The 23,513-nt window shown below is 42.5% G+C and overlaps 1 protein-coding gene across 2 annotated transcripts in view; it reads right to left on the bottom strand.

The window, feature by feature from the left end:
- The window catches only part of SDK2 (sidekick cell adhesion molecule 2), a 451,341-nt gene that overhangs the window by 71,238 nt on the left and 356,590 nt on the right, over window positions 1–23,513 (bottom strand). For both annotated transcript variants that reach the window (XM_087710186.1, XM_087710187.1), the window contains exons 6-18: window positions 23,338–23,449; window positions 22,695–22,885; window positions 18,888–18,971; window positions 15,824–16,018; window positions 15,248–15,364; window positions 13,500–13,667; window positions 10,981–11,083; window positions 8,396–8,572; window positions 6,801–6,937; window positions 5,979–6,126; window positions 4,161–4,301; window positions 3,803–3,984; window positions 2,828–2,943 (exon numbers count right to left, since the gene is read on the bottom strand). In XM_087710186.1, coding sequence (XP_087566312.1) covers window positions 2,828–2,943; window positions 3,803–3,984; window positions 4,161–4,301; window positions 5,979–6,126; window positions 6,801–6,937; window positions 8,396–8,572; window positions 10,981–11,083; window positions 13,500–13,667; window positions 15,248–15,364; window positions 15,824–16,018; window positions 18,888–18,971; window positions 22,695–22,885; window positions 23,338–23,449 — 1,871 coding nt within the window. The remainder of the gene's footprint in view (window positions 1–2,827; window positions 2,944–3,802; window positions 3,985–4,160; window positions 4,302–5,978; window positions 6,127–6,800; window positions 6,938–8,395; window positions 8,573–10,980; window positions 11,084–13,499; window positions 13,668–15,247; window positions 15,365–15,823; window positions 16,019–18,887; window positions 18,972–22,694; window positions 22,886–23,337; window positions 23,450–23,513) is intronic.

Genomic DNA, 23,513 nt, shown 5'->3' with positions numbered 1-23,513 from the left:
CCACTTTCCCCTTCTAACCAAGTAACAGGAAAAAGTAGTATCTATTATGCTGCTTGGTTTTTAATCAGGGCAGAAAGGGCAAAGAGGAAGAGGTATAATCAAAGGTCATGGAAAATGTGATCCAGAGAGAATATCAGATCACCATCATGGCCAAAGAGAAGAAAAGGGATGAAATCCAAAAAGGGATTCTAAAGGCAGTTTCATTTCTAGCTTAAAGCAACAGTAAAAAACCCCAAAACATTGAATAACGGTGCCATCCAGGAATTAAGCAATTATAGCGTATTTATTCAGAATCGTATATTAGAAGCTGGACAGCAATTATATCAAACCACGAGCTTTAAATATAGCTTTTTAAATGCAGACCTGACTACTGTAGAATTTGCTTCAAAGCAATGGGTACTGTGATATCCCCCAGAGAAGGATAAATTGCTGAAGAATCTGAATCCCTGCTGATGTAAATTTGGCAGGGCAAAAGAGGAATTTCTATGACTCTTTGGTTCCTTATTGTGGGAGGGAAATATATGAACTCTGAGGAAGGGGGAGGGGGAACGTGCAACTCTATGAGGTATGTTCAAGACCTAGAGAACTTGGGAAACGACTGGATTCATACAAGCTTACCTATCTTTACTCTCTTCCTCCAACTTTTCTTGGTCCTTTCTTAGATAGGAGCTTCACTGATATGAAAAGGTACTGACACTGAAAGCTCGTGGGAGCTCAGTCGGGAGTGGAGCATAACTTCCCTTTTTAATATTGGAGCTCTGTCTCTGATCTGTGGGATGAAAAGCCCTAAAGCTGCTGGGTCCACTCTCCAGAAGTAACTGAATTTCAGATTATTGCTTCTTAGAATGAATCAATCCTTATTTTAGTTTTTGGAAGAGCAATACAAATGACAAAAGAAACCAGAGGGTTCTGTTCTTGGATATGCAGCTGGGAAGAAAATGACTTTTCTTAAAAGAAAGAACACTTAGTTTGTCCATAAAATAGGCATAAAAGAAGATACCTTTCAAATGAACGAAGGACTGCCAAACATAGGACAACACAGACAGCTTAATCCTTTGATGGCTCTTTACAACTCCTACCAAAAACAGCTTTTTTAAAAAGCTGGAGAATTTTGGGAAGACAGGCTCAGAAAGATAATTTTTATTGAAAGTTGCTTAAATATCAATTATGGGAAATTTAGTTTAGTTTTAAGAAGTATGTGTTTTTATCCTTCCAAAATAAGTCCGATTAACCAATGCTGATAACAATGCATAATCAACTACTTTGTGATGGTATTACATGCAAGAATGTTTGGGTGCTTAATTGGCAGAGTGCAGGATAGCCTATAGCAAGTTAATTAGATACTAATTAGGCCTCCAAAATACTAATCAAAAATACTAAGTGGCATTTAATAAGTATGTTAAGTATCCTTCTTAACGTTGGTTATCTCATTTGGCAGCAATTAAATTTTCAAACTCCTCTGGAGTAGATTAAGAAGCAAGTTTTAATTATTTAAATTCAATTTAATTAATGCAAATCTGAATTAATTACAATTCAGAATTAAGCACACAAGTCAAGTCTTCCACACAAGTATTATCTTTTTGTAAATATATTTTAACAGATAAGCTTGGAGCCATGAAAACAGATTTTTAATTAAAGGAGAACTAAGAAAGGTCTTATTTTAAAAGAGCTGATGATCAAATAACTGTAAACTAAGAGGATTCCTCAGATTCGTATGCAGTGAGAGTTTAAGTATCATTAATTGTATTCTCTCCACTGGCGATTCTCTCTATTACCTTAGACAAGAAGCTTCCTCAAGAAAAGCAGTGACAAAAAAACTTTCGTTTTGAAATCCAAGTTGCCATTTCATTTTGGAGCACATGGGTGCACTAGTTTGCTGCAGTACAGTACATTCAGTAAGTCACAGCCATGGAGATGCACAGTTCTTATAAGACAGTCCCATTTAACACTGCTAAGGAGGAATCATATAATTAAATTGGTCTTTTATAGCTAGCTCTGGGATGATAGAAAAAAACAACAACCAGAAGCAAAGACATAATTTGCTAGTCTTACTGACTATTTATAGAGGTTACTTGGAGGGTGGGGGAAAGTTGGATCTGCTTATTGTTATGGTTCACCTATTACAGTCCAAAGAGAAGGTGGGTCAGATTCTGTACCATTTGTAAATTACACTGTGGCTAGTAGGATAGAAAGATCCCATTAGATGAAATTTACAGATAAGACAAAGATCATTAGTTGACCCAGGAACAACTCTGTGCCATGATTAATGCTGCTAAAATAGTTATTGAAAAGAAACCTGAAAGCTATGTAACTCTATTAAATAGACTCCCATCAAGAAATACCAGCAGAAAACAGCAGGAGTGCTTGGCCCTTCTTGATGGAAAAAAATAGGTTATATAGCTTTAGGTAATGAAAGAATGATGACTGTAGATTCTGTTAGCACGTGAGGGAAAGAGGCAGAATGGGAACTCTGACGCAGGTGTCTGGACTGTCTTAATTCTATTTCACTTTTATTTCACTTCCTGGAACAAAAAATAACTATCCAGTTAATCATCCCAAAACTATAGCCACACAAATGTTCATTCTGAAATTTTTCAACATCTGTCTAACCCCATAAGGAGCTAGGAGAATTTTGGGGTTATAACTAGCGTCCCCCAAGCCCGTGTTCTAGATGGGTTGGGGTTGCAATTCTCAGAATTTCTACCCAGAGTCCCAGCGCATGTGGTGGTCATCCAGAGAGGAAGTAAGACTTGTCACAGCTGTTAGCTACAGCTCTAAATGCCTTAGAAGTAAATGGTTTTCTCCTCCTCCTTGAAGTGTCTCTTACCTTGTAGCCCTGGTTGATGCCATTGACAAACTGGGGACTTGGAGGGTTCCAGGTGAAACGAATGGTGGTAGAATTGGTGGCCTCAGCCTGGACATTACCCGGAGACACCGTGGGAACTGTGGAAAAGAGAAATTGGAAGGGACCATCTCAGCAACATCTGTACGGTACACCCCAACCTTCCATTTTATGTTCATCAGCTTTACACTCGGAATCAAGGCTATAAGAGCAAAAATTGATTGAGATTTAAAGGCAGTTGTCTACTGCCTTTGGTATTTTGAATCTTCAGCATGATATATTCCTGCCTTTTTAAGCCTACTACAACTGCTTTTCAATGTTTCATGTGCCATGGCACCCCAGATGGGACTCGAACCCACAAGCCTGGCTAACTCAGTCAGTAGAGCATGAGACTCCTAAGAGTTTTCAGATTCGGGTTAATGTCAGCGTTCCAAATATCATCCAAAATTAAATCAGAGTCTAAGGCAGAGTATTCCTCAAAGTTCCAATTTATTGAGAGACATGTTGGTACATCTATGGAAACCTGAATCTGAAAACTTCCCGGGGTTTCCCACCCAGTTGAAAGTTCATGATCTTGCCCCCACACCCATAATCCATCACATGGTCCAATCTTCCACTGCCACACTGGCAGTCCCACCTATCCAGTTCCGGTCAGGCTCAGAGGTGTGGAGAACAAAAGATGACCTTGGTTTCTAGAAGGATTTTTTTATTTTGACAACAACACATTCTAATCTTTACTATTCCCCCTCCCAATTCCCCACTAATGAAACAGCATAGTAAAATAGGATAGAGTGTGGCAGGCCAAAGATCCTAAAAGGAACTGGCTGCAGGTCTGACATCATGGCTTTGGGAGCTACGATGGAAGAAAACGGAACTGGCATGAATGGGCAGGAACTAATCCTCTCACCAACAGAGGTAGGGTTTCCTCTCTCCCTATTATGACTTTGAATCATAGCTTACCACCCTGGAGAGTCCATTCTGTGACTTTGGCACTGTAGACACCCAATCCAGCACTGTTGTAGGCAGCCACTTCAATTTCATAATTAGTCCAAATGATTAGGTCCTCAAGCAGCAGATTGTTGACGTCAGCATTACTAATGTTCCTGAACTGGTAGCCAACTGGCAGACCAGCCAGGCAAAATCTGGAAAAAGAAGAACAACAGGATCAGGGCTGAACCAATAAGATCATCTGTAGGAACAGTGAAGCCCAGTGGGCAGCTACTGCTTTTCCAATTTTGCACCCATCAGTAGAAGATTAAAAAGGCTTCCAAAGATTTATTTGTCCTGATGACCAAGCCACCCATATGTTAATATCTACCTAATGATGTAGCCCTTGAGAATGCCATTCTGGTGGTTTTCGGGTGGTGGCTGCCACTGGATCATGATAGACTGGTTTGTGCGGCCACTGGCAATGACATTTTGTGGGGGTGCTGTGGGGGGTTCCTCAGGAAGCGACAACCTATGGAAGGAAACACAATGTAGGACGCAGGTTTCAAAGTTGACTCAGAATTTGACTTAACACGCAAACCTTACAATTTAGTCCTTATGAAACCAAGCCAATCTCAGCCATATCATGGCATGCCCTAAATACCATCCTGTGTATGCGTGAGCTGCGTTAAAATGATGCAGCCATTTGCTCACATAAAAGTTATTTAACCCAGGAATACACAACCCCTGGGCCACGGGCCACTACAGGGCCGTGGCCTATTTGGAATTGGGCCATGTGAACTTAACTTCCACAAGCGGTGGGCCAGTAGGCACTCATGTGCCAGCCTGCTGCTCGTGCAAGAGGCTGTGTGCGCATTGACCCACCACTTGTGGAAGGGCTGCATGCACATGGACCCAGTTCCAGAGGTGAGCTGCTACCAGTTTGGACTGGTTTGGCTGAGTAGGTAGTAACTTGGCAGCGCAAGTGCTCGAACTAGTTCTATCCTTGGGGGGGCACCATATTGAGTTTCTGTTCTGCACATGCACAGAACAATCTTAATTAAAAAATGTAATTTCCCCCCTTTTCTAATGTGCGCATGCACAGACCTTTTTAGCTGCAAATGTGCACACTGGTGAAGCGCATGCCTGAAGCATGCACGCAAAATTGTTTGCCTGCTGAACCGGTAGCAATTCCGGCAGGAACCCACCCCTGCCCAGTTCTCCACTCTCCCCAACTGGGCCACCAAGCCTCAAAGGTTTGGGACCACTGTTTTAACCCCATCTTAATACCAGTTTATAGAGAGCAGTTATCTTGCTTTGCTAAGCTCTGTGTCTACATCATGCAACATTGGGACATACTGTTGATAACAATCCAAGTCTTGCTGTCTTGCCATGACCATGCTCCCCTTTATGCATCACCTTTAAATATTAATTAATGACAGGTTCCTGGTGCAATCACAGGTATCTCTATACATGAATGTGAGCCAGGACAATGCTCACCCACGCTTATTTGGTTTCATCTCCTACAAAACGGAAACCAATAGAGATAGAATAGAATAGAATAACAGAGTTGGAAGGGACCTTAGAGGTCTTCTAGTCCAACCCCCTGCCTAGGCAGGAAACCCTACACCATTTCAGACAAATGGTTATCCAACATCTTCCTAAAACGTTTCAGTGTTGGAGCATTCATAACTTCTGGAGGCAAGTTGTTCCACTGATTAATTGTTCTAACTGTCAGGAAATTTCTCCTTAGTTCTAAGTTGCTTCTCTCCTTGATTAGTTTCCACCCATTGTTGCTTGGGTGCTTTGGAGAATAGTTTGACTCCCTCTTCTTTGTTGTAGTCCCTGAGATATTGGAATACTGCTATCATGTCTCCCCTAATCCTTCTTTTCATTAAATTAGAAATACCCAGTTTCTGCAACTGTTCTTCATATGTTTTAGTCTCCAGTCCCCTAATCATATTTGTGGCTCTTCTTTGCACTCTTTCTAGAGTCTCCACATCTTTTTTACATCGTGAGGACCAAAACCGAATGCAGTATTCCAAGTGTGGCCTTACTAAGGCATTATAAAGTGGTATTAACACTTCACGTGATCTTGATTCTATCCCTTAGGTACATCAAAACATTTCCATTTTAAAATCCTATCAGCTTTTCTACTCTTGCAAGTGATTATATCTGCAGCTGCCCATGTCAGATATGGGCACCTCACCTCTCGGTGTCCTTGCTGAACTGGCCTTTGCCCACATCATTAACAGCACAAAGGCGGAACTGGTATGAGCGGGCAGGAACTAATCCTCTCACCAGCACTGAATTTACTTCAGGATCCACACTGGCCATAAGAATGGTCCAGGGAGCATCTGGAAAGAGAGAGAAATAAGGCATAATCCTGTGGAAAAGTTATTTAAGAAGAATTGTTATAACACAGTGCACAGTGCACAGTCCCTCTTTAAAAGGAAAAAAATGGTTCTTAACTAGTTCCTCTGCAGATTTTTTTTAATGTAGTGGTCTCATGGACCAAATTTTGTCAAGAACAATCCAGTACTTGCAGAGAGAAAATTCCAAGCCTCTTTCAATCTTACACAGTACCCATTCTTTCAAAGCCAGGATCTGGTTCTGCTCCTAGCTGCATCCTAAAGATCATTGCTATGGGAAGAAGCTGTGCATGTTTGATCAGGTAAGTAAAACCATTTCAGGGTTTTTCCAAGGATAAAGGAAATCATCCTGTTCAACGCAAGGTAGGCCTGTACCTTTGGGTAAACTTAGGAGCGGCGATGGACATAAGTAGTATTTTAAAACGACGACAAATTCTTGAGAACATATAATACTTAAAAGAAGTAGCCACAAATTGCAACAAAAGCTACAAGAGGTCCTCCAGAAAATTTAGACTCCCAGAACACCCATTTTGTCATAGTTCCACCCAGGATTTTTTCCCATCACTTTTGAGAAGGGATGGTCCATTTCTGTTTGCCACAAGAACATGGGCAAGTTGTACCTGGCAACTTTATGGCAGGAAGATGGTGCAATGCCTTACTGTTTTCGGAGACCTCGAGGATGTAACGCAGCAATGGGCTATTTCCATCAAAGGGCTTGGTCCACGTCAGGTTGATGGCCCGTTTCTCTATGGCACTTAGCCTGGCAATGGGGTTTTCAGGTGCATGTGGGAGCTGCCTGATGAAGATAATAGAAGAACCTATTTTAGAAACTCACGTTAAGAGAGAGCTATGAAAGTAGAGGGCCATTCATCAGGAAGAAAAAGCTTTGTAGAAAGAGATTTTCAAGCCACTGTGCATTAAAAGGTTAAACTGGCTGTCACTGCTGGTGTTTATAATGGAGCAAATGCCCTGCTTAATCACAGTGTTAATTCAGTGGGCAAGAGGTTTGTAGAGAAATGCACAGAGTGTCCTGGGGATATTTAGAGATCCCTGATTTTTCCAGCCAACAGTGCTGTGTCATTTCTGTGGAGCAACTATCAAGATTTTTGGCTAGGAGTGGCTTATGCTTATTCAGTGAATCAAATGCTATTGATATTCAGGTTTGCAGTGTGAAAGTTGCTTCAATGCAGCGTGCTGTAACGCTGCAGACGTGCCTATGAATAATGAAGAGTATGATTAGACAATGCATAATATAGATTATGATTTGGTAAGAACCAAACATGTGGCAGTGTTACGTACCACTATGTGTGCAAATGTCGACAGTGACCATACCACCTTATAATTACTCTTATGCTGCTAACACTGTGGAAGATCTCTGACTGCATATCAGTTCATGATGAAAGGAATTTGAGTTCTAACTAGAAGTTGCAGAATGGCTCATAAGGAAGTAAACATCATGGTGATTTCAAGAGGGCAGAAGAGCATGCTACTTAACACATAGCTAGTATGGTATTCTTGCAAGATATAAAGTAAAATATGAATGTATAGCACTGGAATTCTTTTGATCATCTCTTCTAGCAGCCTCACTCACACTTCAGCTAAGTTCTGGTTCATCCATGTATCAGAATATGTTGACTTCTCATTTCTAGGTCAGGAGTGCACCATTTTCATTATCTGATAGCTGTACTTGGCTTTTTGAGCAGCATGCCTCGTCCACGTTCCCAAAAGTATGGTTTTCTTTACATTTACAATTAGTTAGAATACATTTAATATGACCACTCTCAATGTTGCATATAAGAGTTATCTCCCAAAGGAGGAAACATAATATTATATGGTATGGAATGAGTGGTACAAATGGCTAGACGTATAAAGCTTTATAAATGAAGAAGACACAGGAGTTAGAAATTAACAATGTATAGGTAGAGATGAACAAACATGTATAAATGGAAAGAAGGATTGTAAATTAAGGACTGTATATAATAGTATCATATGTATAGACAAAGAGAAACTGAAATAAGGGGGGAGAAGTACAGTTACAGAGGTGGAAATGTTATACAGAAGGAAATTGCAAACATATTTCTTTTCTTTTTTCTTTTAAACTGTTCAATAAAGTATTTTTTAAAAAAGAGTTCTCTCCCTCAATCAATTAGGTTACTTTGGGTGGTCTCTGGTGGCTACATCAAAGATTTTTGGGGAACACATCCAACCCTGGAATTTAAGATTCTATACCTGTGCTGAAGTAGGGTAGCCTTACCGGACTCGCAGGTGGGCGCTGTGAGAGTCATTGCCTCCAGCAGATATCACATGACATGTATAGGTGCCAATGTCCCCTGACCAGGTCTGGGCAATGTGCAAAGTGCCAGTGATATCCAGACGCATGCGGGGCATGTTCTCTGTGTTCACAATGGTGCCATCCTTCTCCCACATGTACCTAAGGAAAAAGAAACCGGATGTGGTGATAAAGGTTCCTCCCCTGCCAACTATTCCTACTCTATCCAGATTGCTATTGGAAGCTTTGATTGATTCCTGATATCCTAAGCCAGGTTGCAAAGAACTAGAAGCAGAACATCTCTCAAATCTGATTGCAATGATCTAATGATCTAATCCTCTAATCCTAGTCCTTGTGTAAACTATTTCCTAGAGTACTCCAGCTTCTTCTGCAGGTGGTGAACTGCTCATCAAATACTAGCATGTACACTAGTACTAGTATGTGACACAAATCCCCCTCCCCAAACATGGATATTTATGAATGTTATTTATCTCTTAGAATGCATTCTTGCAATGTAGCATATTGTTCTCAAATGGGTTTACATATTTGTTTAAACCTAATTTGGAGACTAAATGAAAATTGATTGAGTTCAGACTTTGCTCTAATCCAGTGGTAGTCAACCTGGTCCCTACCGCCCACTAGTGGGCGTTCCTGCTTTCATGGTGGGTGGTAGGGGTTTGCTATAACTCTGATTTATAAATTTTATAAAGTAAAGTTACTTCCCTACTTTATAAATCACCATTGCTGTGGAACCAGTGGGCCGTTAGAAAATTTTACTACTAACAGAGATACAAAAGTGGGCGGTAGGTATAAAAAGGTTGACTACCCCTGATCTAATCTATAACCACGTGAACTGGCTTCACACCATGTTCAATTGAAACAAAACCATATTTTGACTTAATATGAAGTGTGAACTTAGGTAGACTTAGCAGCCAACACTTCTCTATAGAGAAGGAAAGGAGATCTTTCTAAAAAGGCATCCCATGATGTTCTTCTTTCACTCACTAGTGCAACACAACAATTTGTCTCGGCTTCAAAGCTAAGCTAAGCACCAGGTGGCAATATAGGTCTATGAATTTAAATGTATGTATTTTGCATTATGTTTCTTGGTAGATGTTCGCAAAGCGCATAAAGATGTGACTAGAAGATTCCTTGCTTTGTCATACTGCAAGACTCCAACATCAATCTTAGAAAAGCATTGTAGATAAATGGAGTCCTGATGGTTCCCAGATCGCAGAGATGGCTAGAGAGTGTCTCCTTTCAAAGGAGATTTGTATGAAGAAAGGTGCAATAGCCGGACAAGTTGAGGTCAATAAACTACTCCTTCCTAGCAAGAGAAACACAAGAAAACCCCTACTGAGGAGTTTATATGCTCCTCAGGAAATCATAAAGAGTATATACAGAATTTTAGCATTACTTCTAAGCTGACTATTTCTTTTTCTTACAAAGAAGTTTGGAAATTTAAAGTACAAGGACATTCAGCTTTTTTTTAAAGAATCCTCAAACAATATTCTAATAGTTTTAGCTTTTCTAATAGTTTTTTACTTGGCTCTCATTTCTTTCCTCGTTTTGAAGCGGTTGACGTAATGGACCGGGGACTTGAAGCCGTCATGGACTGGATGAGGATTAACAAGCTTGTGCTCAACCCAGAAAAGACCGAGTGGCTGTTGTGTTTTCCTCCCAAAAATTCGGCCATTAATCCAACACTCAGGCTGGGGGGTCAAATTCTACACCCCTCAGAGAGGGTACGCAACTTGGGAGTCCTCCTGGATCCACAGCTGTCATTCGACCATCATATAGCGGCTGTGACCAGGGGGGCATTCGCCCAGGTACGCCTGGTGCGCCAGTTGCGACCCTACCTGAACCGGGAGGCCCTCACAACAGTCACTCGGGCCCTCGTGATTTCTAGGCTGGAATACTGCAATGTGCTCTACATGGGGCTGCCCTTGAAGAGCATCCGGCGACTTCAGCTAGTGCAGAACGCAGCCGCGCGAGTGATTGCGGGTGCACCCCGATTCACCCGCATTACACCTATCCTCCGCGAGCTGCGCTGGCTACCTGTCGATCTCCGGATGCGCTTCAAGGTGCTATTGATCACCCATAAAGCCCTACATGGCAGTGGATCTGGATACTTGAGAGACCGCCTTCTGCCAATTACCTCCCTACGACCTATAAGATCTCATAGGTTAGGCCTCCTCCGCATTCCATCGGCCAGCCAGTGTCGGCTGGCAACTACAAGGAGGAGGGCCTTCTCAGCAGCGGCCCCGACCCTTTGGAACGAGCTCCCCGTAGAGATTCGTACCCTCTCCACCGTCCAGGCCTTCCGCACAGCCTTGAAGAACTGGCTCGCCCGTCAGGCCTGGGGATAAGGACCACTACCCCGCCCGAATGTTGTATGCATGTTGCGTATTATTTTATTATGTGTCATTGTCTTAGTTTGTATTCCCCCCTCCCTGGTTTTCTGTGAGCCGCCCTGAGTCCCCTCAGGGAAAAGGGCGGCCTACAAATAAAATCAATTCAATTCAATTCAATTCCCTTCATCTTAACACACGTGAGAAATGATCACCTACCGAACGAGCACGTTGGGGTCATGCGTTACCCCACAGGTCATTGAAGCCTTAGTGCCTTTGATGACACTTTGATCCTGAGGTGGGCTGGTGATACGAGTCCGCGCTGCCAGACAAAGAGACACAAGACAGAAGATGAACATAGTTTGAACACAGATCGAAATGGGATAGGTGAACAGACATAGTTCCAATATCAACTCAGGACTCCACATTTGGAATTTTAAGTTCTGGTAATAAAGGCATCCTTTTTGTAAGACTAGAAGCAGGAGGCACCCCCCAAACCAGATCTGATACATCATAATACCAACGATTAATCAAGCAAGCAAACAAAAAAAAAGCAATGCACCAACCCATGATTGTTTTTGAAGGCCTAAAATGAAGGGGCATTAATTCAATTTTTAGCTGTAGCTACTCCCCTCCCCGGACTGCTTGACATATATCATCTAGTGCAACTCAAACTGTGGTGGAGCCACTAACAACCTAAGCTCTACATTTAAATTTAAAGAAGAAGGGAAAATAACCTCTTGCTGCAATTAAACTGGATCCTTGGTTCCAACCAAGCAGCACCCATCCATCTACCCACCCACCCACCCACCTTCCTTTATACATGCAAGGTAACCCTGTTCACACAATATACCCGAGGAAGATGAGCGGTACAGAAATGTGAAAAATAAAATTTAAAAAATAATTTAAAAAATGGACTAAATGAGGAGTTTTCTCTCTGTTGTGCAAACATCTAAAGTGGAGGGGAGGCCAGAGGGAGTTAACTATCTCGTTTCAGTCACAAATATTTAGATTACAGATGGGGCAGTTATCCCTTTCTGTCCAGCTACTATAAAGATAGATTTAGAGCAGTGTTTCTCAACCTTGGCAACTTGAAGATGTCCGGACTTCAACTCCCAGAATTCCCCAGCCAGCATTCGCTGGCTGTGGAATTCTGGAAGTTGAAGTCCAGACATCTTCAAGTTGCCAAGGTTGAGAAACACTGGTTTAGAGCATCCTTGGAAGAAAAGGGTTTCTCTTGGCATTCTGTCTTGGAGTTATTTTTCTTTTGTTACCAAATCTTTGGGCAAATGATGGGAATATAAAGAACAGAAAGGGATGTGGAAAGGTGTTGGCTCTGTTCAGATCATAGTTGATTTTTAACAGTCCGCTCCCCCTCCACTGAGATGGAAACGTGTTAGGAAATGACAGCCTCTCAGCCTCCTTAATGGCAACTGGAAGGACAATGAAAATGGCTACTTCCTATCTGACTGCTTGGTAACAGTGTGCTATCAGCACAGAGAGGGGAGGTTGATTGCCCGATGAAGCAGCTGACTTGATCATTCATGCTATTTAATCCATCCAGGCCATCACTTAAGTGTTATCACAAAGGAGGCTTTTTCGTTGAATGTGAGCTTTGTACTTGCCTACAGTATACACAGAGGGAAGTAATAAACAAGTGTCCCAGATATTTTGCGCTATAGCTCTCACAATTCCTTGCCAATTACCCTGACTGAGGCTGCGGGGAATGGAAGTTCACAATGCCTGCCAGATTTAAGATTAACTATCCCAATCTATCAAAGGGAATGTGGAGAAGGTTAATACAGGATGGGCTTTTTAGGGTAATTCACCATGTGAGCAAGACTACATTCATCTTTCATATAGGTAGGGTGAGAATCATCAAACAGATAAACAAAATAAATAAGATTCTCAGAGCATCCTGTTCCATTTATGCCCAGCAGGGGGAACCAATCCACCTCAACCAGGAATGTGGCAGACTTAATGGCAATTGCTTTATTAGACAAGAGTTAAAACTGGTTTTGAAAGGTGATGGATATTCTCTCAAAAACAATTAGACACTCACAACCCACATGGGCCACTGAACTCAAGATGGTAGCACGTCTGTGCTTTGTTGCATTACAGATTAGCGGGAAAATTGCGTTGATAGTTCCCATAACATGACATTGTGGGATCAAACGTATCAGTTGATTCCATATCATGTGCTGCATTTATAGGAATGTACCAATATGCCATTAAGAAACTGCCCAGAGAGGCAAACCACACATAACATCTTTGCATTGGGGATTATTCCTGGGCCAAAAGCTTACTGAACAAATAAAGGTGAATGTGGGAAACTCTGCTATATCAGGATATTGACTCTCTCCCATCCCCCACCCCCGGCTGCTGAAAACTGATGAGCAAAGCAGTGATTATTATTATGTTATTCAACATTATCAAGGAAAGTGGGGCTTTTGGTCACTTTCCTCCATTTTTGCCTTCTTATGGAGGGGATTTTTAACTTTAAAGTGCACTAAAACGCACTCGACCTAAATGGGAGGATTACCACTTTCAATTTCCCTTCGTTTCCTATGAACATTAATTGGGAAATAAGTCTGGCATTATTAGGTGGCTTGACATAAAACATGGGGAAGTATAAACTTGAGGATTCTGGGAGATTAAAAATCAAACATATTACAGGCATGGGGTCCCCAAGAGAAAGAAGTGGGAAGCTAATAAGAGGGCAACGGGGAGACTTTTACCCCAGACAATAAGCTCTGCAGAGGCTTCATCAACTCCACGCGAGTTAGTAGCCAGGCAAGTGTAGCTGCCAGCATCCGAGATCCGTGAAGGGCTGATGAGGAGGCTTCCCGACTCTAGCAATGTAAAACGAGGAAGCTGTACTGAGCCACTGGCCAGGATCCGTTCACCTATTAGGAGAAAAGGTAGACTTCATTACATGGTCAATTCTGACCCTTGTTGAGGCTGCCCATGGATTTTTTCAAGTCACCAATTCTGACCTCGGCTCTATGCTGGAGATCTGTAAACCTAGTAATCCAGCCAGGCACCGAGAAAACGATGGACAGATTTGTCAAAGGTTTCTTCTTCCTCTGTGTGGATGAGCTTCAACCTACCTATGATCTATGAATTCAAAGGGCCCCAAAGAGGAAATTTGGCTTCAGAACATATAATAAAATATAGGGTTGGCTGGTGACACCGCTTGGGATGTAAATTTACAGAATAAAGCAAAGGAGCATCAACTTTTTTCTGTGCAACTGAGGGAGGTATAATAAAGCTAGTAAAAGTCTGAATTGCCTGGAAGCACAGGGCTGGCTTTTGGGTGGGGAGGAAATCTTCTCGTCCTTTGCCAAAAAGGACAACTTGATGGTCTTCAGGTATTTTGGACTATAATTCCCATACTCATTACACATTTGGTCAAGTGCATTGAAACTATCATAAACATCTCGGTTGCCTGCTTTTTTTTTGTTCTTTTAAAGTACTCATTGATCATTTATTCATTTCTATGCATCAAATGCTCTCAGACTAAATCTTTCTTCCCCATTTAATCCCACCCCATCAGCAGGCAGTGAATGGGAATAGGGGTCACAGATAGGCTAATTCGTTAATGGTTTAGCCCTAGTTCTTCCTATGATTTGAAATGTAATCTCCCTTGCTCTCAATTCTGTTTTTTCTTATTATTATTCCAGATGCATCTTATTGTAGCACTAATATTTCTGAAATACACTCTCTGATCTAAAGCAATATGCTCCAGGTAGGATTAAATATTTGGTTGTAGATAAGGGAGATATAATTCCCTAAGTGTAGCTGATCAAAGGTACCCTGTAAGGGGCATGCTAAAGGGAAGTCATTAACTTTTAAAAAAACATTGAGGTGTTTTAGGTTCAGTGAGGCAATGAAGTTGTCAAGAAAAACCAAATCCATGGGTCATTCCAGCCCAATTCAAAGAGTGAGTGGGCTTTCCCATCATAATTTGACTGGTGTTTAATTGTGTCCTTCACATCTGTCACAGAAACAGACCCTCTTTGGTAAACATGAAGGTGCTGGTCTAGAAACCAGGAAATTGTGAATTCTAGTCCTGCCTTAGGCATGTAAGTTGGGTGGGTGAATTTAACCCAGTCACTCTCTCTCTCAACCCAACTCAACTCATCTCACAGGATTATTATTGTGGGCAAAATAGGAGGAGGAAGATACATTATGTATGTTTGCAGTCTTGAGGTACTTATAAAGTAATAAAGGCATCATCAAAAAAAAATCTAATAAATAAATATAAAATAAATTTCCAGAAATTGTTCACAGATTTGAAGGCACGCAAAGGAGTTCAGAGGGAATGAGAAAAACGAAACTTTCTACTGTGTGAAAAGAAACCAAGTTCCAAAACTTGATGCTTCAATCCCTCTGCTTGCAAAATACGTAGCTCTGCCATGCTAGTTTCTGGTGTGCCTGACACCTGTTTTTCCAAAGGATGAATAGTTTCCCAATTCACCGTTACCTTTCTGCCAGGTGATAGCTGGTCTGGGAGCTCCAGACGTCTCGCAGCTGAGAACCACAGCCATCCCATCAATCACTGTGCTGTCCAAGGGCCCCCGGGTTATGTTGGGCGCAATGCCTGTAATGAGGGAGAGATGAGAAGAATGCTTATAGGAAGAGTTTTGAATGACCAGAACTCTTAGAGAGAGAGAGACGGAGCCATCCATTAGTCCTCAGATGGAGAGTCAACAGCCCCAGGTCTGGAGGTGGCTGATGAGGAAGAGGAGGAACAGCTGGGTCCAGTGTCTGACCCGCGGATGTGCAGAAGGCAGAGGAGAGCAGAGCAGTGGAAAACTGTGTGCCACTGTTGCTAGCGAAGCCTTTGCTGCTAGCGAAGCCCCAACCTAGCTCTGGGGATAAAAGACAGGGGGTGGCGATAAATAGATGTAGCAGACAACTATTCATCTCTCTGCCGGACAGACTTGTTAGCCTGGTGTAAGAGAGAGACTTTTGCCCGGGTTGCTGGCGCTCCTGATAAAGGAATTGATTGATTGATTACAGAGGGTTTGTTGTGTTTGGGGAGAACACTGACACTTACTAGTGACGGCCAGGTATGTGGAAGACTGCACCTCTCCAGCAGCATTGCGGGCAAAACACTGGAACATGCCTGTGTCGTCTGGCATTAGGCCACTGATCTGCAGGCTCCCGTTAGCAAGCAGCTTGAAGCGGGCAAGCTTCTCCACTCCAAGTAGTACTGCATCCTTGTACCAGAACATGCTGGGTGGAGGCACACCTGCAATATCGGTGGGAAAGAAAGGGGATTTTAAAGATGAATTATTTTAAAATTAAGGCCGACAGGCAGGCAGAAAGGCCACAGAGAGATCCATTAGGCAGTACTGGAACAATGATACTTAACTCCTAAACACATATGGCTCTGTTTGTTAATTGCTTTCATATGGCTGGATTCTGATGAATGCATCTTTCTCCTCCTTCTCATCTTTATTTATTTAACCGATCCATGTGGTTTTCCTTCTGAAAACTATATTTCTTAAACTAAGAGTCACAGTCGAGAGACATTAAAACGTATTGTTGAATTCTTCAGAACCCATCGAAGTTGGGGTGGTCTCCAAGAAGACACCCCCCCTGCTGTGGCACTCATTGATCAAACTGAATGAAGTTAACAGTGAAATTAGACAAGCTCGCCTTATTCCTTCCTCCTCTAAGACCCTGATCAAACCTTCTGCAAAAATTTGAGATTTGCTTCAAATCTGATTTAAGAATCAGGGTCTTGTTTAAACAATTCAACAATAAAATCAAGACATTCATTGTGATTTAAGAGGAGGTCTAATGTCATTGTCTGTGCTCAAACACAGAAAAGCCAGTGAAATAGTTGCCACCCCGTTTTAAAGATCACTTAAAGATTTGTTTGCAGAACTGTCTATGCACAGAGATCTTGCCATCTAAGATGCGGCAAGGGAAAACTGAGGGCTTCTTGTGGAGTTCTCCTCCCACTTAAAAACTCCTTCAGTGATAATATCTGATATTTTTTTCAGCCATCTCAGAAAAGATGAAAATGGCATTTTATTCTGAACGTTGACTTTTATTGTTTTTTGCTTTATTGCTCTTATTCGTTGTGATTCTTTCTTATTTTTATTATCTTTTTTTTTTGAAGTATACCACCTTGTATTGTCACCCAGCAGTTGCAACCAAGTCAAGGAATCTACATTAAACCCTCTGGGTTTGAATCTACATTATCAGGGGGAAAATGTATGTTCTGCCACCTGTATACAGGAAAGGACATCCCTCTCACCCCCCCCCCCCAAATAAAAATCTCCGTCATTTTTAAATCCAAGCTCTGGAAGATGAAAAGTGATGTCCAGAGAAATGGGAGGAAGAACAACTGGTATCCTCAGGGATCATCTGATAATGTGATCCAGGAATAACTGAAATGGGAAAATCTGTTTTAGCCACAAATGCATCAGGAAAGGGGAAGAAAATAAAATGAAACCAATATTAAAATTGATCTCAGTTATGATTGCAATTTACAAGATGTAAGATATCAAATCCAAGCAAGGGATTGTTTGCTGGATGAATTCTTCAAGTCTAAGACATAGGTAATATATTTATCCAGGAACAACTTATAATTAGACCAGTGGTTCCTACCGTGGGGCCCAGGCCCCACTGGTGGGCAATTTGATTTTTAATGTGGGCAATTTGAACCCTGTTTAAACCAAGTTAATGGCCTTTTAGGTTTCCTCCACATGAGTAGAATTCACTTTTTGAATAAAATAAGAATTACCATATATGCCACAGGGTGGGGGGAGGCATCAGGATTTTAGAGATGCTTAGGTGGGACATGGCCAAAAAAAGGTTGGGAACCATTGAATTAGACCATGGTTTAATTGAATGTGTATGCTAAACAGACAGAATAAATATTTGTCTTGGATAACTGTTATAGCTTAATTTTATTGTATTTGTCTTAGCAACCATCCTATGTAAATAAATGCATTTATTTATGGATGGTTACCTCAAATTAAAAAGGAGATACCTTTTATTCTTTTCTATTTTTAATGAAGTTGATTTTGATTTATAGAGGGTGCTTTTGATCCAACTCCCAAAAGAAAGGAGCTGATTTCCCCAGCATATGCCTCAAAGCTACAAGGATCAAGAAGGGACCCTGTAGAATTTACTTCACTTTCATCATCTTTTCTCCTTTCTACTGGCAAGTAAAGCTAAAGAATATGGTGATATCCCCCCCCTCTTCTTACATGCTAGAGTTGAAGGGGAGGATGCTTGACAAGAACATCCCCAAATGGACAAGTGATGGCAGCTGAACTACCAAGCAGCTACATCAAACAGGTGGGCCAGACCAGGGAATATAAAAAGTAGGTAACTTTTGGAAGGAGAAAATTAGAGTCCTCCCACCTTTTATCCTATACTTTGGCCCTGCTGCTAGATTTATCTATGGAAGGACAATATACTTAGATTTGTCAAATATACCAACGGCTCGACTCCCATAAAACTTTTACGATTTCAAACAACAACAGAAAAGCAAATCCTTGATGATCTATTCAGAGAAAATGTTTGCTACTACTTAAAATCAGGCCTCTAGCTTGCAGTTTAGGATGACAGTTTCCTTTTCACAAGTCTTCAAATTTTCTGCTTTTTTTTCACAGAAAGCTTAGGGAGTGACATCTTTGGTGCTACTGCAAATAAAGCTGCTGTTAAACATAGGGCCCCTATCTTGGAGTAGAGCAATGTTTCTCAACCTTAGTAACTTTCAGATGTGTGGACTTCAACTCCCAGAAGTCCCCATCCAGCTTGCTGGATGGGGAATTCTGGAAGTTGAAGTCCATATATTTGAAAGTCATCACGACTGAAAAATACTGGCCCATACATTAAGGCACACATCAGTGTATCCTACTTAGTCTTTTCATGGTTTTAGCTGCAGCTCAATGGGAACAGAAATGTGCTCATGCACATATTTTTACCTACATGTGAACATGTCCTCCATTCATTTCTCTATGTAAAAATCTGCCAAATGTAGATATAACGGAAATGGTCATTTATCAAAGGAGTGGATGGCTAGGATTGTAAGGTTAACTATTCTGATTTGAAACCAAATTGATCCAAACAATCCCTAATGTAATAGAGGAAATTACCTTTAGCTTGGCATGGAATCTGTACTACTTTCTCCATCTCAGCTGTGATGTGTCTTTCCGGCTCCTTGGTGAACTGGGGTGGTTCTGTAAAAGAAAAATCAGACATAGGACCAGCCGAACGTTCTTCATATTGAATTGTAAAAATGAAATGTCATAGTTACATTGGGAAATTTTCAGCTTCTATCTTTGTCATCTCTCACCAAAATAAATAAATAAATAAATAAAATCGCTCCCAAAACAAAACAAATGATCTGAAAGTGTTTCCTGCCTAAGATCTAGTATCAATTTTATTAGATCGGGTGAATGGATGAGACAGACTCAGGCTTCAGTGACAAATAACAGCTCTTTATTAGACAACTATTTACTAATCCAGCACCGGCCCATTTGACAGCTAGCCCTGTTATAGGGAGCTGTCAAATGGCTTGGCCAATTGGCTTGGAGTGTTTTCCCACCGGATCGGAGGACCTTGGTGGAACCTACCATTTGGCTGTCAGTATGTAACAAATTTCTTATGGGCTAGATCAGGGGTGTCAAATTCAAGGCCCACAAGATGGATGAGGCCCACAGGGTGCTTAGATCTGGCCTGCAGGCCCGCCCTGGAAATAGTGAAGGACCGGCCCACGGTGCCTCTGCCGGCAAAAACAGAGCTGGGGAGGGCTGTGCACAGAATCTCCTGGGCTCTGTTTTTGGCTGTGATGGCCTCCTGCAACCCTCTGCAAGGAGAAATGGTGCTCAGGGAGGCTGCATGCGGCCTGCCCAGGTTCTGTTTTTGGCTGCAACGGCCTCCTGGAGCCTTCTGCCAGCAAAAACAGCCTGGGGGCGCCATGCGCGGAGGACTCTAGGAAGATGTCACAGCTGAAAACAAGAGCTTCAGTGAGTGATGTCGAGCTGGCCACGCCCACCCTGACCATGCTCACCCTTCCCCCTGAGGTGAAATACAACCCTGGTGCGGCCCTCAGTGAAATCGAGTTTGACACCCCTGAGCTAGATGGCTCCACGCTACAACTCCACACGAAATGTTTCTAGAACTTTGTAAATTATTTCTGCTTTTATTAATTTTGTTGTTAAAGAACAAACATAACTTGACCTGCACTTAAATAAGACTCATGTCATTTTCCCACTAGTGTTGTATAGCATCTTCACAGCATCACTGAGTCACTATTGAAGTGATAGAAAGCCTGCCCTCATTATTGTCTTTTTGGCATAACAATGATTGGGGGACTCTAGAAGATATTACAGATACAGGCAAGCAACCCCTTATTTGCATTCCTCCAGTCTTTAAGGAGACACAAAAGTATACTAGCATTATTTGATCTATTTGTTGGTCACTATTCTGCTTTCATAACAGGGCCAGCAAATGGTCACCTGTTCCAATATTTTATTTCAGGACATGTTAAGAGCCATGATCTGTGGAATTCCTATCAGGAAGAAATACTTCTATCAATCACCTGCCAGATTTCGTTCTTTGGATTCTTATCTATCAACACATCCTCCTTCTCTAACTTATCTGATCCCTTCAGTCAGAACACTTTTGATTAATGGGCTTTCATTCCCACTTCTTTCCTTGTTTAAGCCTTCTGAGGTCCTTATATGGGCTCTATTCCTATTCTTTTTTTTAATTTTATTTTTGGAACTGTTCTTATCTATCCCGATTCTTAGCTTATCCAGTAATTTTTCTTGTAGATTATTTTGGTCCATTTTGTCCACAGATTAACAACCAATGTAGTGGATCTGAGGGGGAAGAAGATGCTTGCTCTTCTGTCTTACATCTCTTGAAGAATTTGCTATCAGATATGCTGATGATGAGAGGGCTACTGGCTAATAGAAAGGAGTTCTCTTCCTGGAGTTGGTGCACACGCTTGACCTGCTAGCATTGAGTTTACATGGGGGAAGGGAGATCTACAAAGGAAAACATCCTTGCAACCTGCCAGCATGAGATCTGGAAGTATTGATCAATAGAAGCTGGAATTGTATGATAGGCACAAATTAAGAAGTAAATCCTGTGAGACAAGGAGGATATTAGGAAAATATTCAGAGCTACTGTATATCAGGACTTTTATGCCACTTCATTGTAGGATTCTAAAGCTTGGATATATGTAAGTGATCTAGGACCATGAGGGTGAACCTATGGCCTGTGTGCCACAGGTAGAATGCAGAACTCTCTCTGCGGGCCCACCAACTGTTGCCCCAGGCCAGCTCCACCGTGCATGCATGCATGCCTCCTGCCAGACAGCTGCTCTGCAGGTCTCTGCTGCGCATGCACGAGGGAGGGCCATGCATGCATGCGTGGGGGTGGGAGCACACGCAGGAGATGCGCACACGTGGTGGACAGGGGGCATGCACAGGGGCGCTTGCATTGCATTTTGGGGCCTTGCACGGCACCCCCACACCCTGTTTTGGCTTCCAGGTTGGTGGAGGCTTTCCAGGCCCAATATGGGGGGGCCACACGCTTGCACCAACCTAGAAGCCAAAAATGGGCAAGGGGGGTTGGGTGCATGCAGGATGGGTTGCAAAAGGATGCGCAGTGGTGGGGCACACAGGGGGGGTCATGTGTGCATGCGCAGGGGTGGGACACACAGGAGTCACATGCACGCATTGCATTATGGGTGTGGGTGGGTGGGCAGGCGCTTTCGGCACGTGACAACAAAAAGTTAGCCATCACTTATCTAGTATGACTTCATAGGTTGTACATTAGGATAGTACTGGCTCAAGTCAGCAAGTTATAAGAAAGTTGTAGAGGTTGCCCTCACACCATGACCCGACAAATGCGCACATGTCAAAAGCGTGCCAACGAAACCACGGCGAGAAAACCGCATCATACACACGCCCACAAAAGTGCGATTTCAGTTAAGGTAAGGGTTAGATTCAGGGTTCTGTTTAGTGTTAGGTTTAGTGTTAGGTTTAGTGTTAGGTTTAGTGTTAGGTTTAGATTTAGGGTTAGGGTTATTCGGTTGTTATTACTTGTTTGTTGAAGGCACGCTTTTGTCGGCGCGCTGTGGTCGGCACGCTTCTGCGCTCATTCGTCGGCGCGATTTCGAACTCGCGGTTTTCTCGACACGGTTTCGTCGGCGCGCTTTTGATTAGCGCGCATTTGTTGGTGAACCCCCTCACACAATGCAGGAGAGGAAGGGGCATGCCTATATTAGCTAAAAGTGGCTAGTAGGAGTTGAGCAGATCTCAGCCCCTGCCACGTAACCAGTTCAGCCACCACCATATTGCCAAATATTGTGTGCAGAGGAAAACATGAATTGGGAGAAGATGGGAAATATTGCTTCCAGATTGGATGAGAAAAACCCAAAAGTAGCTTGTCCTTAGTTCTAAAATGGAGATAAGAAGACAACTGCATCAAGTCAAGCTAATGTTAGAGGGAAGTATAGAATTATGCTTAGAGTTACTGGGTGGACATGATGCCAATGAATCTTTAGGCTCAAATCTGCAAGGGTAGTAAAACTGATACATCCTGTCTTGATTTTGCACTATCCAAATGCAATGTCCTTTATGTCAAACCATCATTTTAAAATCATTTGAAATGCAATGTCTAACATGTTATCGGACATAGGATAATGTAAGGTGATAAAAACAGGATCGTCACTTGACTCTGAGTTGGAAAGGGATATGACTTTAAGGAATGACTAATGTCACATTGTAGATGGAAAAGTGGCCCTCGGTGGTTAGGGAAATGCTTTGAGTGGCTGACGACCACAGCGCTGAAGCAAAAGACCACGGCAGCAGCTGAACTGATGTGGTTGCCCAATTGGTGAGTAGTCCTTTTAGGAAAAGAAACTAAACAAAGATGCTCCTTCTTACCCAGCACAGAGAGATAAGCTCCTCGAACCACAGAGGGTACGCTGCTACTGCGCAACACAGCTTCACACTCATAGTAGCCACTGTCGCTTAGGGAGGGATTAAGGATGGTCAACCGCCGGTTGTAATCACTGATGCCACTGGATACTGGAATCCCGCCCTTCTTCCAGATGATGTGCAGTTTGATGAGTGGCCTGTTTAGCAGAGATGCTTGTGAGGATAGACCCCTTTCAACGGGTTGGTAAGAAAAGTGGGAGAGAAACCTTTTGGCACAACGAGAAACTCGATTCTCACCAATGGTCATGAAAGACTGTGTCCTGCCATCATGTGGAGTGTGGGCCAACAATAGCCTCATGGGGCAAACTGGGGCAAGATGAGGCTCCATCTCCAAATTTATCTTGGGATGATTTGTTGCAGAATGATTCCTTGGTACAATATTCCTGGCAGAAGTTGGGAAATATCCTATTTGGAGTGGAGCAATAATAGGTAGGTGGAGGCTGAATTTGCAGTGGGCTGGGAGAACATTCACGTCCTTGAGAAGCAGTTAATGGCCTGTTTTCATGCCTTGGCACATGGGGCATACAGAGGTGCCCTCACTGGAATTCGGAATCACAAGTCACAGAGCATAGGAGTCAGACAGACTTACCTAGCATTGGCCACACACTCCAGAGTCACTTCAGAAGTACCAGAGATTACGCTAGTGTTGCGTGGTGGAATGATGATGGTTGGAGCAATGGGGTCAGCTGGACCGCCTACATCTGTGAAAAAAAATGGGACGGTGTACCGGTTAGTAGTTCATTTGTTACACAGAAACATTCACTG

Source organism: Thamnophis sirtalis, unplaced genomic scaffold (genome assembly GCF_051295495.1).
Source record: "Thamnophis sirtalis isolate CommonGarterSnake01/CBP01778 unplaced genomic scaffold, rThaSir2_p1.2 scaffold_3, whole genome shotgun sequence".
Taxonomy (NCBI): Eukaryota; Metazoa; Chordata; class Lepidosauria; order Squamata; family Natricidae; genus Thamnophis; species Thamnophis sirtalis.
This window is presented reverse-complemented; position numbering and strand designations above follow the sequence as displayed.